This window comes from Alosa alosa, chromosome 2 (genome assembly GCF_017589495.1).
Source record: "Alosa alosa isolate M-15738 ecotype Scorff River chromosome 2, AALO_Geno_1.1, whole genome shotgun sequence".
Taxonomy (NCBI): domain Eukaryota; kingdom Metazoa; phylum Chordata; class Actinopteri; order Clupeiformes; family Clupeidae; genus Alosa; species Alosa alosa.
The window spans coordinates 26,046,802-26,064,301 of NC_063190.1; the positions used below are offsets into that span (position 1 = coordinate 26,046,802).

General features: G+C 41.2%; 2 protein-coding genes across 5 annotated transcripts in view; one reads left to right on the forward strand and one right to left on the reverse strand.

The window, feature by feature from the left end:
* Positions 1-10,612, forward strand: part of LOC125291252 (kinesin-like protein KIF12) — a 13,126-nt gene extending 2,514 nt beyond the window's left edge. The window contains exons 9-20 of one of the 4 annotated variants that reach the window (XM_048237927.1): positions 149-296; positions 644-762; positions 1,112-1,216; positions 1,425-1,566; positions 1,863-1,971; positions 3,465-3,572; positions 3,810-3,936; positions 4,604-4,675; positions 5,031-5,108; positions 5,405-5,535; positions 7,897-8,066; positions 10,527-10,612. In XM_048237927.1, coding sequence (XP_048093884.1) covers positions 149-296; positions 644-762; positions 1,112-1,216; positions 1,425-1,566; positions 1,863-1,971; positions 3,465-3,572; positions 3,810-3,936; positions 4,604-4,675; positions 5,031-5,108; positions 5,405-5,535; positions 7,897-8,053 — 1,296 coding nt within the window. In that variant the 3' untranslated portion in view covers positions 8,054-8,066; positions 10,527-10,612. Of the gene's footprint in view, positions 1-148; positions 297-643; positions 763-1,111; positions 1,217-1,424; positions 1,567-1,862; positions 1,972-3,464; positions 3,573-3,809; positions 3,937-4,603; positions 4,676-5,030; positions 5,109-5,404; positions 5,536-7,896; positions 8,076-10,526 lie in introns of all 4 variants that reach the window. The other 3 variants (XM_048237929.1, XM_048237930.1, XM_048237928.1) reach the window with 3 other exon arrangements.
* Positions 10,613-10,777: 165 nt separating this feature from the next.
* Positions 10,778-15,430, reverse strand: vtnb (vitronectin b). Its single transcript, XM_048237931.1, has 9 exons — positions 15,273-15,430; positions 14,939-15,055; positions 13,736-13,981; positions 13,486-13,625; positions 12,800-12,956; positions 12,528-12,683; positions 12,166-12,394; positions 11,830-11,987; positions 10,778-11,643 (listed from the first exon to the last, which is right to left on the reverse strand). The coding sequence occupies exons 1-9, from the start codon at positions 15,325-15,327 to the stop codon at positions 11,528-11,530; spliced, it is 1,374 nt and encodes a 457-aa protein (XP_048093888.1). The 5' UTR covers positions 15,328-15,430; the 3' UTR covers positions 10,778-11,527.
* Positions 15,431-17,500: the final 2,070 nt, after the last annotated feature.

Genomic DNA, 17,500 nt, shown 5'->3' on the forward strand with positions numbered 1-17,500 from the left:
CTTTAAAAGATTACTGTTTATGTTTATGCACCACCCTTCTCTGAGTCTGTAATACCCCTGTCTGGTCCTCCCATGAACATTTTTAGACATGCCCCAGAATATTTTCTCAAGTTTGTTTCTTTCTTACTGACCACCACCCACCACCCAGACTGGTGCAGAGCCGGTCGCGGTGGCTAGGGGGAAGCTGTGCATTGTGGATCTGGCGAGGGGGAGTGAGAGGGTCAAAGACAGAGACTCGGACACGGAGAAGCTGCTGGAGGAGACGGGAAACATCAACCGGAGCCTCCTCACCTTGGGTGGGTCAGACTCACAGAAGACCTTCTAAATGTCATAGCAAACACACCCTGCCATGTCTCATAAGGACAGACATTGACACTTACATCTCAATTCAGGCCAGGGAAGACGATCACAGTAAGACAAGTGATATTTATATTACTTGTACAACATTACTACTGGGACATGAATCATGACAAGGCTCTTGGATCCATGTGGACGATAACGTTTTTTTTATTTTATTTCAGGGTTATAAAAATTTCAGGGAATTTCAGGGTTGTGTTCAGGTTCAGTCAAACAAATGTTTCTTGACTTGGCCACATAACAGGAGCCTGTAAGATGTTTGTAAGTCATTTGTTTTGTGTCCTAGGCAAGTGCATCACAGCGCTGGTGGACCCCAAAAAGAGGACTGGCCACATCCCATACAGGGACAGCAAGCTGACCATGCTCCTGTCTGATTCACTGGGTGGAGAAGGCATCACTCTTATGGTATGTTCAAGGCTTTACAAATATAGTGTATGATCAGATGTTTTATGTATGGACTGTATGTATGTACAGGATGTATATACAGGATGTATATATATATTTTAGGGCGGAAATCCCGGGCTAGAGTGAGGGGCTACGATCGCACAGTTCAAGCTGCTGGAGAGCGGACAAAAACGATACTATGCCCTTTTTAAGATCATAGTAATCAGCCTGACCTCAAAACATTACAGGCCGAAATTCTCTCGATTACCCCTCCACTACTGTGTGTGTGTGTGTGTGTGTGTGTGTGCGTGCGTGCATGTGTGTGTGTGTGCGTGCACAGTGTATACTGACTGATTGATTGATATAACAGATTGCATGTGTGTCTCCAACGGCTGGCAACCTCCAAGAAACCATGAACACATTGCGGTACTCCAGCAAAGCCAAGAGGATTAAAAACAAGCCAGTGGCCAAAAGTGTAAGCAAGAGGAAATATATATTTTTGCTGTTGACTATTTCTGTGTTTCCATCTCTCTCTGTCTCTTTATCTGCTCAAGAGAGGGACATAGTGTAGAGTAAAAGCAACATTTGTTATACACCATCTGCTCCCATTGCACCCATTGTATTGTTTATCAATTTATCTAGACATCATGTACTGTCATCTCATTTTTTTTTTTATCCTAAAGGATCTTCGAGAACAAATCCTTGCTAGTCTTCAAAAAGAGATTCGTATCTTGAAGGAAGAGAATATGACACTACGGCAACATCTCCCAAAATTCCAAGAGGAGTTAGAATCTGGAGCTAGTGGCAGCTGCACAGGAAGCACTGGTATGTGTCTCTCTTCTCTCAACCTTCTTACGTGTCATTTTTAAAATTAAATAATAGATTTCTTATTTATGTTCTGTAATTTGTGTAGACCTTAAGTTTGATTTTATTAATACCGCTCCATCAGTCTAGCCTCCTGAATAAATTATGGCAAGACATAACAGTTCCTGGGCAATCTGCCAAGATACAGTATATTTCAGTTAATCAACTATGTTAGTTTTAAAGTGTGGATTATCAGCCTTAGCTTGTGACAGTCAGCTAATTCCTGATGCTCTGACATTGATCCTGCTCCACTGTAGATGGCACTGTTGAGCCTGTGTACTATGATGAGAGGTCTGAGTCCACAGGCTCTGATGCTGGCCTGATGAGCCTCTTGCAGGACCTCAAGCGTGAGATTGATAAACTGCAGTGAGTAGTAGTAGTAGATCACTTTATTGTCCCCGTGGGGCAGTTGGGTTTGCGGCACAGTCGCAAGGCACTTCATGACAGGACATCAGATATATGACACCAAACAAATAGTCCATACAGACACAGACCGACATAACATGAAGAACATACATTACACACTACAATACAATATACACCCTTGGGTATGACCAGGCCAGCTGGACATCTAGCTTATTTTGACTGATTTAAAGCTTGTATGGCTTGTGGTATAAAAGAGAATTTGGATCTGTTCTTGGTCAGGAGGGGTGGACAGAAATGACGCCTAGATGGCAGTAGTTTAAAATGAGATGACACGGGGTGTGTATAGTCACATGCAATGTGTTCCATGCTCGGTAGTGTTATCCCAAGTAACTTGCTGGCAGTTGTAACTGTTTTTCTGATTGTCTTTTTCTGACATTTCCGAACCAGCAAGTAATACAGCAAGTTAAAACACTTTCAATAAAAGCAGTATAAAACATTTGGAGAATTTTGTTATTGACATTAAAAACAAGCAGTTTCTTTAAAAAAAATACATTCTTTGCTGTGTCTTAGTGTGCAAAAGATCAGTCCATGAGTCCCATTCAAGCTTGTTGTTCAGTACAATGCCAAGGTATTTGTAGTTTGTAACAACCTGAATAGTCTTCCCATTGATAAAAGTTGAGCTAACAGCTGAGGACAGCCTTGGCCCTGCAAAGCAGAGACAATTGACAAATTCTTCCTGGCAATTGCACTGTTGGAAAACTTGCTGGTTTATTATCCAGGATAATCTCTCGTAGGTCATCTCTGTTTTATTCAAAGAATGATATTTTAATTGACTGTGGTATCCAAATTAAGATTTCCTCTGCATTTTAAATACATATAAAAGTGAGAGAGACTTTGTAGAGACAATTTACAAACTGTTCCTGTGAATTGCACTGTTGCAAAACTTGTTGGTTTGTTATCTCGTAGGTCATCTCTGTTTTATTTGAAGAATGACTTGTTACTTATTGCACCATTCTAAAAAGGAGTCTAGAGGGAATATTACTCCTGTGATGACTCTGTACCAGCCATACATCAATGTTTGGGTCTGTACAGTGTGTCTATTGTTTATTGTCTATAGGATCCCCATTAGCTGAAGACCCAGCTATTCTTCCTGGGGTCCGACAGTACATAAAGATAATAATTAAGGTAAACATGTATTACATTAACCAAAAACAAAGTACAAATGAATCTACAAAAACTCAGGGGGGAAAAAACTCAGCATATGTGGAATATCAAGAAGATTTATTCAGCTTGACAACAAATAATTTGGCAAATGATCTGATTTAGTAAGGAGGTGTTGAGTTTCAAGGCCTTTTAATGGATGAATGATTTATGAATTTATTAGTGTGGCACACTGTTTACTCTCCATTCATTTCTCTTCATTATTTTCAAGAGATTATGTAGTCTTGCTGTAAAGTAAATATTTGAAATGTTAGTCTGGCTTCCCCCCTCAGAAAAGATAAGAGATTGCTTCTGGACAAACAGGAGTCCTCCGACCAGCAGAGGGAGTGCTTATCACAGGAGAACGTCAGGCTTCTTCGCAAACTCAGGGATCTGGAGAGGTAAACAGTTATTGAGAGGCATGGCTTGTTACTGGTTATGCTATATGTTAAATGAACATGAAATGAAATTAGATATTTAACTTGCTATCAGTCTGTCTGTACGTGTATATATGTGGTGTGTGTGTGTGTGTGTGTGTGTGTGTGTGTGTGTGTGTGTGTGTGTGTGTGCATGTATTAGAGAGAGAGAGAGAGAGAGAGAGAATCACCCAGTAAATCGTCCTTCTCTGTCCCCCACAGGGTGATCTGTAGCTCCCCGCACTCTAACAGCAGCTACTCGGGCATTTCTCTGGACAACGAGGCCAGCAGTGGCAACAGCCCTCAGTGCGTCCAGAACCCCACCGTGCCACAGCAACAACTCCCACCCGTAAGACCCCCCTCTGTGTCCTGCACTCACACTCCACCTGTGCTGGATAGGTAGCAGGTATATTATGGCCTTGACCACGTCAGGGTAGCAGGTTCTCGGACTGATGAGAACCTTCTCACCCATGTCTGAGTGAGAACCCAGTCTGTAGCCGTCACAGTCAAAGTAGCCATTAAGGAACATCTACCGTTAATAGATAGAAGTTTCAGAACTGTAATGCTGTTCTCATGTCTTCTGCTACAGCCTACTGTAACTGGTATCCTTTCTTTGTGTAAGCTTGTTGTGTTGAAATGTGTCTGTAGTATTTTGCCAGCAGGGATGTAGTGGAGGCTAAACGCAAGTAAACACAGTTTATCCACCTCTTTCAGAAATAGAGTTTCCACCTCTTATTAGAGTTTATCCACCTCTCAAAAGAGTTTATAATTGCAACTTTCAAAACATTCAAAAATCACACTGTATTATCCACCTTCACAATATGTACACTCTAGGAACCATTTAATACCACTGGTATTGTTATGAAAATTGGACAATAACCTCCACCATCATTAAACATGTTCTGAAAAATCCGATACCGCACTGTGCAGTCCACCTCACAGAATTCGTAGTTTACCCACCTCTTATTTTACCACTACATCCCTGTTTGCCAGTGAAGTTCTGACGTGTCTTTCAGGATCAGTCTCCTTCTCAGCCACCTTATACCATAACGTACTGTTGCACCTGTTCTGTGGAAGCTCATCAGCAGGTAACTTTAACAAGGACAATAAAGATACTATGTACAAAGTCTCTCTCACTTTGATGTGTATTTAAAATGCAGAGCAAATCTTAATTTGACAACCTACGAGATAACGAACCAACAAGTTTTGCAACAGTGCAATTCACAGGAACAGTTTGTCAATTGTCTCTACAAAGTCTCTCTCACTTTGATATGTATTTAAAATGCAGAGGAAATCTTAATTTGGATACCACAGTCAATTAAAATATCATTCTTTGAATAAAACAGATGACCTACGAGAGATTATCCTACCGGATAATGAACCAGCAAGTTTTCCAACAGTGCAATTGCCAGGAAGAGTTTGTTAATTGTCTCTGCTTTGCAGGGCCAAGGCTGTCCTCAGCTGTTGGAGAGATTGGCATTACATGAGGACAGTTATGGAGCCCACCATTTAAATCCACAGGTAAATGTGTGCACAGTGTTGGCTTTGCTATTATCATTACACTAACTTCTACCTAAATGTAAACACTGCATATGTGTTAGGTATCTAATTTCATGTCATGAAAAAAAAAAAAAAAAAAAAAAAATAATATATATATATATATATATATATATATATATATATATATATATATATATATATATATATATATATATATATATATATATATATATATATGTATATATATAATCAGTGCATGTGAAAATACCCAGTTGTTGCAATCATTACCGTGTGTATTTCCACACAAAATATTTTAGCAGAAGCTCCCTCTGATCCAGGACGGCGACGCTGCCAGACACCCCAGAGCTGTGGAGGGAGGCAAGCAGCCAGGGCGGGAGCCCCCAGGAGAGGAGCCCGCCTATGGGGCCTGTCCCCCGCAGAGGAGGAGGTGAGGGTCAGGGGGAGGCCGGGTGTCAAACTGACCCGAAGAAGAAGGCAGACACAGATAATATACAGACAGACACACAGACAAAGACAGAAACACAGACACAGATACAAACAAACAAACACACACACACACACACACACACACACACACACACATGCACATGGACACAGTCATATCATTCAAGGGCTTTGAGGTCAGTTTTGTGTAAAAATAGTCTTTATCTTTTTTATTCCGGTAGCTGGTGGGTGCCCCAGAAAAACAGGATTAATGTGTAACCCAACTCCTGGTTTAGCTCCTAGCCAGCTCCCCACAGAACTCAAGAGCTCAGGCCTTCAGTGTGTTTAAACAGCAAATTAGCACACTCTCATTTATTTACTTCCGTAAGGTTCAGTAACCCTGACAGAGCACAGACACACACACACACACACACACACACACACACACACACACACACACACACACACACACACACACACACACACACACACACACACACACTGTGTGTGTCTGTATGTATGTATAGCAGTTCCATACTGAAAGTATTGGAATTGGAACTTATGATTTTTATATTCATAAGTAGTTTCTGTCTTGATGTTTCTGTTAAGTGTCCTTCCAATATATGAGATGACTATTGTTGTTTTATTCCGTTCCTGTACTGTCCCTGTGTATATCTTTGTGTGACTATGTGTTTAGAGATAAAGTCAAAGTCAAAAGTCAAAGTCAAAGTCTGCTTTATTGTCAATTTCTTCACATGCCAAAACATACAAAGAGATCGAAATTACGTTTCACACTATCCCACGGTGGAGACAAGACATATTTTACCAATTAAGTCCACAGACAAACATAACATTCAAGTAAACAATAAAAAGTAAATAAGAAGGCACATACAATGAAGAAATAAGAGCAGCAAAATTGGGTTGAAATTGTGCAATTGTGCATAGACAGTCAATATAATAGTGCAAAGTCAGGCCAATAAATGGCTGAGGTAGTTCTGTTTGACCTAAGTAAGCAAGTGGCATAGTGGTGCAAGTTATGTAAGAGCAGCAGAAGTGTGTGTTTTCAGGACAACAGGACAACAACAACAAGTTGCAAAGTGTGCATAGTGTGCAAGTGTACAAGTGGAGTAGTGCAAGTGGAGTAGTGCAAGGCAGCCATTGTGGGTCCAAAGTCCAGGATGTTATGTAGCTGAGGGTGGAGGGGGTGAGAGAGTTCAGCATCCTAACAGCCTGGTGTATGAAGCTGTTGGTGAGTCTGGTGATGCGGGAGCGCAGGCTTCTGTACCTCTTCCCAGAGGGCAGTAGATCAAACAAATTGTGAGCAGGGTGACTTGCATCACTCACAATTGTGGTCGCCTTGCGGGTGAGGTGGGTGGTGTAAATGTCCTTCAGGGAGGGGAGTGAAGCACCAATAATCCTTCCAGCTGTGTTCACTATGCGCTGCAGGGCTTTCCTGTTGTATTCAGTGCAGCTTCCGCCCCCACACAGCGATACAGCAAACACAACACTTCTGCTGCTCTTACATAACTTGCACCACTATGCCACTTTCTTTCTTACTTAGGTCAAACAGAACTACCCAAGCCTTTTATTGGCCTGACTTTGCACTAGTATTTTATTGACTGTCTATGCACAATTTCAACCAAATTTAGCTGCTCTTATTTTTTCATTATTATATGTGCCCTCTTATTTACTTATTTACTTACTTTTTTGTTTACTTGAATGTTATGTTTGTCTGTGGACCAAAATTGGTAAAATATGTCTTGTCTTCACCGTGGGATAGTGAGAAACGTAATTTCGATCTCTTTGTATGTCTGGAACATGTGAAGAAATTGACAATAAAGCTGACTTTGACTTTGACTTTGACTTTGAGGATGCTCTCAATGGTGCCTCGGTAGAATGTGGTCATGATGGCTGGGATAAGAGGGAATATTATGTTTTTCGCTGTTGTGCATGGGTGCATCCCCTGCGTTAGTAGCTATCTGCTTCGGATTGCCAGGTTGGCAGTAATCAGAGTCTGATTCTGATTAATTTGTGTGGTCCACGTAAAATGGGATGACCAATGCCATCTCCCATCAACCTAGAAGGATACTTAAACCCTAACTACTGTACTTCCTTGTCTAGTTAGAACAGCTGGTGGTTCTCTATGCAAAGTCATGCTGTCTCTCCTTTAATGCGCATCACTGTAAATAAAACTGTTCCTGATTTTTCCTACCATTGGCCTGACTGGGTCTTCATTCACCTGTGGTATCAAGATTACCATCAATTCGTACGTCCTCTTTACATTTAGGTTGACGTGTATGTCTCTGGTGTGTACAATAGAGTCTCATCTGATTGGATGGCTACCACCATGTTGTCTCATGTGAAGGAGTCAGGTGGAGAAAAGGGGCTATGCAGAGCGTTTCCAAGGCCTGCTTGAGGCCCGGGGCAAGAAGGCCCAGTCTGTGGAGATGACCGCTGGGAGGCCTCAACAAGGGGATCCAGGACTCCCCCTGCTGGTGAAGAAGAGAGGTGAAACCAGCTAGTCAATTCAGCAAGGTACGGGAGGTAAGCATTGTGGTTTGTGTGTGTGTGTTTGTGTTTGTGTTTGTGTGTGTGTGTGTGTGTGTGTGTGTGTGTGTGTGTGTGTGTGTGTGTGTGTGTGTGTGTGTGTGTGTGTGTGTGATAGATAGATAGATAGATAGATAGATAGATAGATAGATAGATACTTTATTGATCCCCAGGGGAAATTCAAGGTCTCAGCAGCATACAGACAACACAAACACATTCTTTAACAGCAGAAAGAGTAATTAAAGTATATAATATAAAAAACACAACTAAGCAATAAGGACAGTAGAAGATAAAGAATATACTAAAATACTAAAAAATTATACTAACTAACACTTAATCTAAATCAATTCTAAAAACAGTATCCACATAGTGGTGATTAATCAATCAAGAGGAGCTTGCAATGACTGAGGCAGGGACTGAGCCTGTGATTGTGATTCTCTGTGTATATAGTAAGGTAAGGTAAGGTGCTCTGTGTGAATGAGTGTCATGGTGATAGTGCAATGGTGATAGTGGTCATGGTAATAGTGCAAATGAGTAAGTCCAACAGTGCAACAATGCAGAAATAAAGTAAAGTAAAGTGTATATATGTATATATTTAACTATTTTAAGAAAATGTATAAGTGTGGCCACAGTTCGGCTGTGGCATGGAGGGAGGGTTATGCATATGTGCTAATGTGCTAATATAGCACGCAAACAGTGAGGCAGAAAGACAGTGGTAAAAGTGGCTAGTGGACAGACAGTATCCAAACATGGAGGGGGGTGAAGAGGCAGACAGACTATGCAGAGAAGTCTATCTCTCCTCTTCCCTTAAGTGAAGCACTGAACAGTTTAATGGCCCTGGGGACAAATGACTTTCTCAGTCTGTCTGTTGTGCAAGGCAGTGAGCAAAGTCTCCAGCTGATCAGGCTCTTCTGCTTAACAATAGTGCTGTGGAGTGGGTGACACTCATTGTCCAAGATGTTGATCAGTTTGTTCAGGGTCCTTTTGTCAGATAGTGAAGTGATGCACTCCAGTTCAGCTCCCACTACAGAACCAGCTTTCCTTACCAGCCTGTCAATTCGCCCCGCATCCTTCTTCCTTGTGCTTCCTCCCCAACATACTACTGCATAGAAGAGGACGCTGGCAACAACAGACTGGTAGAACATCCTGAGGAGCTTGCTGCAGCTTACAGCCTGCTCTGCCCTTTTTGTAGAGTGCATCAGTGTTGGCTGACCAGTCCAGTTTATTGTCCAGTTGGAGACCCAGATACTTGTAGGAATGTGTATGTCATTTGGTGTCATTTGGTGTATGTATGTGTGTGTGATACCCTTCTCCTAAAAGAAAGTATCCTTTCTTAATTCATTTGTCTATGTGAACCAATCCGAAGCAGTACAAATATAACAGCAAACATTAGATTTTAATGGTTTATTTGAATGAATGGGTGAACGGTTTATAATGAACAGTCAAGACAGTGGATGATTATGTGTGTGCCTGGTTAGGGTCAGTTGTCAAATCAAACAGAATCCAGGAAAATGGTTGCTGCACCATCTCAGATTTTGCTCAAAATTTGTCGACATAAAGTTTAGGTCCCAAAAGGAACACTCTTACAATGTTTTCATATTTTCTTCGCCCTGATTTTAACTCTAAATTCTAAAAAGTATTATGCCTAGCTTTCCCAAACTTTGTAGGATGGAAGACAAACCTATACTCAGTATGACTGGACCATTAAGTTTGTACTGCATGCCCACGGCGTTTATATAAGGCCTTAGATTTGGAACAAAGTATAACCCTATGTGATATTGAGGGTATTATACTTGTTTTTTATACCCACAAATACCCAAATATTCTACAGGCCTTGGTTTTGGGGAGCCATTCATGGTATAGATAAGGTTTAAACAAAGTCTGAGATGGTGCAGCAACAACCTTATCTGATTTGACATCAAATGACCCATCAGCAACTCAATAGATGGAAAGAATGCAGCAAACTCACATAGTCACAATGAGTGGTCTAGTTCCAAGTCACCATGTGGGAGGCGTCGTTGGTGGATGAGCCTGGGAGATGTCAGACAGCTACAATGATAAATTGTCTGTCCTCAGTACAACAATTCCTATTTCATAGCAATTCTAGGGTGCATCGGGCAATTTTGTGATACACAATACATCACTGCCTTGCCTGAATAGGCGGAAACTGATGACCTTGCTGTCTTCTGTAGCATTAGAGAACCCATGCTGAGTCACAAAGTGGTCATGTGACTTCTGTTGTCAGGGCCAGAACTTATCCATGGCACTGTGTGTGTGTGTGTGTGTGTGTGTGTGTGTGTGTGTGTGTGTGTGTGTTTGTGTGTTTGTTTGAGCGTTTGAAATTTGTGTTTGAGTAGGAGCATATAGCCTGTTACACACACTTATATGATTGATGGTGTAAGCCTACGATGATTAAACTATTCTGATGAGTAAATATTTAACCTACAGCTGGACAGCAGGGGAAGAGCAGTGGCCAATGGGAACTCACTGTAGACTTTCATACTATCTTGACTTTTCAACATTACACCTCAGTTGAACAGTCCCTGACTCACCCTGCCATGGAGAGAAATGTCAACCCTCACCTAAATACAGAGAGAGAGAGAGGGAGAGAGAGAGAGAGAGAGAGAGAGAGAGAGAGAGAGAGAGAGAGAGAGAGATATGGCTTTCATCTGTCTGGCTTACAAATAAAGACAAATCACTCTGTTCAAAAAGGCATGTGATCTAATTTTGAAGCGTTTATATGAGAGAGGCTTTTGTAGTCTCTGTAGAATGAAGACAAAGACAAAGGTGGTCTGTGTTCATAATTGTTCAAATACATTAGACTACATGTGCTAGAGTAGATGCAATGTGTAACATGTATCATATTCCATATGATGAGATTCAGTCTGCAGTGCGTTTTCACAGAAGAGCCATTTTATGTATACAAATGTTTGGTTTCACATCAAGCAAAACATATCACTGTTTTAATGAATTACAATGGCCCCTTATTTGTGTATGTGGGATTCTATTATGTAAGTATGCTAAAGCATAAATATACACCCTTACCTCTCATTAACTACCCAGTACAATATTCAGAAACATACAATCTGTTATCTGCTCATAGATTTCATAGACAGTACATTATCAGTTGTGCTCATAATATTGCTCTTTTTCAAGTGTGTTTGCTAAAGATAGATGGTAGTGCATGATCCCATGCCCAGCAGGCCGCATATGAATACACAAAGCACAAACACACTGATAAGATGCAGATATAAGCAAAGCAAGGAGGGGGCATGTGTGTGTGTGTGTGTCTGTGTGTGTGTGTGTGTGTGTGTGTGTGTGTGTGTCCTCAGCTGCATCCTCTAAGTCATGTTTCAGATCACCCTGAAATATTATTTTTAAACCCTCAAGTTTGAGTGTATGATGAAAATGTTTAGTGTTTGTTTTCATTGCACAAACTTGAGTTGATCTCATTTTTCTGCCAAGCTGCCTTTGCACCCTAGCCAGTATTTTGCAATGGATCTGGGATAGGGAGGATTTGCATAGTCAATCCGCTTGGTCTGCAGATCCACCCTGTAATATTTATCTTTGGGAAAAAGAGAACCAAAAACATTAGTTAGCATCATACCTGGCTTTGTATTAATTATCTATGTTATGTGAATATTTAGTAAATATTTATATTAGTTATTCATCATGGTAGTGACAGTGGTTTAAAAAAAAAAAAACTTGTTGCAAGTTGCTTGTGTCTAAAGTGTATTGCTTTGGCACGTACCTTTTTTGAAAAAGTAGACATTCTGAGCAGGCATGGCCTTCTCCTCCACCTCGACCTCATAGTCTGCGTACTCCATTGGGGAGCCGAGGAAGAGGTCAGTGAAGGTCTGGGGACGTCTGCCACGTTCCTTCTTCTCATTACGTGTTGTACTATGGTACCTAATGCACACATTCCACAAATGTAAAATGTAAAAAAGGTATTCTTGTTTTACAGTTTCAAAGTTTCTTTGCTTTAAAGAATTTCTTTTGGTAATTTGTAATAATAAATATACATTTTAAAGAGCGGATTCATTTCCCCTTTGAAACTGACTAACCACTCATGCTGTGGTCACTTCACCTCTCTTCGTAATCCAAGCCAAAATCCTCCCAGAAGAGCGAGCGACTCTCCCTGGTCCTCTGGGCCTTCCTGCCCCTCTGCCTGCCCCTGCCCCTGCCCCTCCCAGCGGAGGGCGCTGTGGTGGGCTTGGTGCTCATGTACAGGCGGCCCACCATGACTGCATCCACTGGGGGCTTGATGCCCACCCAGTCCTTAGAGATGAAGTGAGGGCCTTTGTGGTGACCATCCACTGTGGATGACAAAGTGACTGTGGGTGAGGCGCGAGTATTCGTTACACTGCTTCACTGCTAACATCACAAAAAGAGTCTTGGTAAACTGGTAAGCTGAAATTCTCACACACACACACACACTCCATTTCTTACGGCCTTGGAAAAGGAGTGTGAACAGGTCGTCCCAGGAGTTTTCACAATACATATTGGTGTAGCTGGTGAAAGACACAGAAGGGGAAGACTTGGTCATGCGGATGCACTCCTCATGAGATGGCTGATGCTGGAACTCATACTGGTAGTACTGGTCACCTGAGAATGAGGACACAGCTACTGGTCAGTTACCCAGGAACACAGCTATGCGAGTTACAGCACAACATGCTTTGTTGGCATACTGTACATTCATTTGCAAACACATTCTCCCTTACCTTTGAAGAAGTACACCTTCTCTTTCCCCTTGTGTCCAGGAGCGGGTATGGCAAATGCAGCATCCACATCACTGGGAATCTTCTGGAATCCCACGGCTATGTCCCTTGGGTAGTCCTCATCCAGGACATCTCCATCAAATCGCCAGTATTTATTGCCCTGTGAAAAACATTTCCATTAAGTCATACAGTCACCCATATTAACAGCTGAAGTTTACCGGCACATTTAAATGCGTGAGGATTAAATGCAAAAACAAACCTATTTCAAGGATACAAGGATACAAGGAAGTTTATTGTCACATGCATATAGTTACTGGAAGTAAGAAATGCAGTGAAATTATGTCTGGTGTCAGCCTATTTGTGCATTAATGGGGGGGGTAAAGAGTGCAGTAGAAGAGGGGTTTAGTAGATTAAGTGGCAAGGGCTGCATAAAAAAGGTGGGGGAGGATTGGGATTGGGTGGGGGGCATCAACAAGGAGCACCCAAGAGCAACAGGGGCAAGGAAAAACTCCCTTACCAAGGAAGAAACCTTGGGCAGATCCACGGCTATTTACAATTCTGAAAGCACCAGGGAACCATGACTTTCGATGGTCTGACATCTTCCTCACACATGACATCCCATCTTGGCACTTCCACTGCAATGTTTACTTTGTCTTAACCAACATACTTCCAGAGGTATAGAAATGTACCTTGAAAAGGTATGTTTTCCCTTGGCAGTTGATGCGGGTGAAGGCTGCATCAATGGGGCCAGATATTCCCCAGACATCCTTGATGCGTTTGGGGTAGCCAGGCTGCACGGACCTCTCATCCAGCTCAAAGAAGTAGTCACCTGATACATGCATCAGATATCATGCAAACAAGCAAGCAAAATCATACACACACACACACACACACACACAGACAATATATATTTATATCGACATATGCAACACCACTGACCTCTGAAGGCAAAGATGGACCCATTCTTCAGTTGCATGAAGGCATCAAATGTGCGGCCGCTGCAGGTGACAGCATCTGGGTCAGGCGGATCGGTCGGCACCTGTTTGGCGGTGGTGGTGACGATGGTGGTTGGGACGGCAGTAGTCCAAGGAAGGGTGGTTGGATCAGGGGTGGTTACCGCAGTGGCCTCAGTGCTATGTGGCTCCATCTCCGTCTCTGGTACCTCGAAGGTGTCCCCACGGGCAACTACAAAAGCAGACCACACACTAGGTGACAGGTGAAGACTATGTTGTCAGACTGGGGCAATGCAATGTGTTTGTTTCTTCAGACAGGAGTTGCCTTGGGAGAGGATGATGGATGTTCCTGACTTCCTGAGAAATGGGTTGACCTTCTAAAGAAATACTCTAGACTAGAGCATACAAGGTGTGAAATACATACAAGGGGTGTATACAAGGAATAAAAAATAACTATCGCATGTGAAGCTTCTTGGTCAAGATGGAAGACAGTTAATTTATGCTATAGGGCAGTAGTAGCATGGAGGCTAAGGAGTTAGGCTGGCATGTAGTAGCCTGAGAGTTGTGGGTTCAATACTCGACTTCCACCGATCTGCGCTAGAGCAAGGCACTTAATCCTGAGTAGCTTCGGGGCAATGACCATTGTAATATAATTGACAAATGTAAGTCGCTTTGGACTCTAGACTCTGCTGAATGAATACATGTATGATGTACACTATCGGTCAAAAGTGTGGGGTCACTTAGAAATGTCCATTCCACTCCATTATCGACAGAATACCAGCTGAGATCAGTTGCATTGTTTGTTTGTTTTTTTTAATCAGGGCAGCAGTTTTCAGATTACATTAAGTAAATAATTGCAGAGGGTTCTCCAATGTTTTTCTCAGTTAGCCTTTTAAAATTATATCAGATTTATATCAGGTTAGTAAAAACAAAATGTGCACTGGAACATTGGATGAATGGTTGCTAATAATGGGGAATGTAAATATTGCATTAAAGATTAGCCATTTCTTTCTACAACAGTCAAGAACCCTTTTGCAATTATGTAAGCACATAATGTAATCTGAAAACTGCTGCCCTGCAATGGACTGGTAGTGTAAATGTTATAGAAGCTTTTCAGTGGAGATGAATTATGTGGCTGGGAGAGCATATCTTCCCATTTGTTATGGCATATGGTTTTGAAAGCACTCACCTTTGTTAACGCATGTGGTATCGAAATCCCCACAACAGCTCTGATAGTATTTGCACATGGTATCACATTGACATTTTTTGCTAGAATCAAAGCTCTGACAGCGGCCGACACATGACTCTGTCAAGAATGTAAAACAATTTGATAGGCTTTAACAAGGACATACAGTAACTTTCTCTGTACTGTCATAAAACAGACAAACAAAAACTTTATACAAGTGAACTTGATCACTCCTTAGTTATCACTAAAACATATTGATGCATCCATCGTCTACACATTGAATCAGAAAACATTAAAACATGCAAAAGCCTGAAGGAACTATAGAGAAAACACTCACGCTCTGCGGCAAATGTGGTGGCCACCACGAGCAAGAGCAAGGCTGCTATTTTCATTTTTGTATAGAACTCAGTGAGTCAAAAACATGACCGAGGAATGAATGCACCCGAATCCAAACTGTGTTTCACTGGCGAATCCAGACTGCCCTCTAGATCAATAGCTCCAAAAGTCACCCGGCTTGTTTGGTTTGTTTAGTGTGCTTTCAAATGTTAGGCTCTTGCATAATCAATAACCTTCTGACATTGGCTATTTCACTCCACAATATAAAGCCTTTTCAAATACGATAAAACTCTTATTTAGCATAAAACAACTAAAATTTACTTTTGACCTATAGGCTACATTATTTACAATTCCTCCTATATTTTTTGTGTTCAGTTGGGGATGCATTAATTAGGTTAGGTCAGTGATCGTCATGGCATGGAACAGAGTGCAAGATAGATAAATAGATGTTTTTTCTCTTCATGCACTCTGACCTTAAATAGCCTAGATAAACTGTTTATGACCAAGTTTCAACCAGCGGCAACACAAATAGCCTTAAACTTATTCATAACTGGATAGTGCCCCTGTCATGCCTAGTGCATTACTGCATTATATCTTTTTAACTAAATATGAGTGTGTTGACCATGGTCCTGAAGCTGACTGCTCGACCTACATGATGTCAAACGTAACAGCAGCCTTGAGCGTTTGTCGATATTTCAGGGTAGGATTTGTGATAGTTTTTGTGTGTGTGGTTCTGTCATGACTAAACACCAATGGTTAACGTTTCATTTGCACATAGCCTATATCATGCAATAATAGGACTTTTCTTGTTCAGGATTCAGGGAATTGTAAGGACATGACTACATTACCTTGCTTGACCTGATGTCCATGGAGGGTATTCATTTAAAGTTTTATCTTCATTTGCAGCTCATGCTGTGGTGTTATAAAAAAGAGGGAGAGACATTTTCTGTATTTTGTATTTAAAACTCAAACTTGCAAGCATTTTAATTCATACATCTGTGGTTGTCTGTTTATAGTATAGTATATATACTCTTTTGATCCCGTGAGGGAAATTTGGTCTCTGCATTAATCCCAATCCGTGAATTAGTGAAACACACCAGTGAACACACAGTGAGGTGAAGCACACACTAATCCCGGCACAGTGAGCTGCCTGCAACAACAGCGGCGCTCGGGGGTTTTAAAATGTGTGGTAGTAGTTTGTCACAAGTTCTTGATATATGCGATTTCTGATCATTATCAGATATGGATTCTTGTTACCGTCACAACAAGTCCTATCACTAATGTGACCAGCGCCCTCTCTCCTAAATATATTCAAAGTTTTCCCAAATGCCAATATGCTGGTCTAGTTATAATAGCATGTTCTTTGTCTGTCCACTCAAGGTCATAAGAATTATATAAATAACTGAGCTGACATTTTGTTCATGCAGTTCATAAATACCAAGAAGACATATACAGTATCTTTACTTTGGGTGTATCCAGGAACTTCTTACATTTTTATTGTTCTATTGTTATTGTTGTGCCCATTTACAATACACAGACACAATTCTTTGGATAAACCAACAATTATTACATCTGAAGAAAATATTATTCATTTTTCATGTTCAAATGACTTTCCAAAAATATTGTTAATTTATTTACACACAATCTGTCTATTCAAAATGTATTTCTGTTGGTTAGAAACATAATTTTTCTTAGTAGTGTCACTGCACACGTCATTTTGACGAGCCTCCTAACCCATTCCATTGCCTAATATGTTCTTCATGTGTACAGTATTACCTATTTTATTTCCCTACAGTTCAAATCTAGTTCATTAAAGTCAATGAGTAACCACTGAATGAGTGACTGCAATCAGAGAGATCATTACGTTGGTATTTTTGGATTTTTTGATAGCACAGTAGGCAGCTGGACTTCCATCAAAGGCTTCATAGTCACCATGGTTAAACATTCATGAGGTGTAGCCTCCGCGAACATTGCAAATGGGTCACAGTGAGAAAGGTACCAATGTTCTCACTCTTACAAATGAACAGCCACTGGTTTGGTGAACTGATTTTGTTTGCTCACGAACAGGTGTGTTTTTATTTTACAATAAATACACCCAAGAAAGGGATTACACCCTGGAAGAGCAAAAGAAAAAAAGGTTAGGTATTGAGCATGTACAAAGTATCAGTGGTTCCATAGCACATGTTTACAACCTCAATGAATGCTTCTGAATACTGTGGCACAACATAT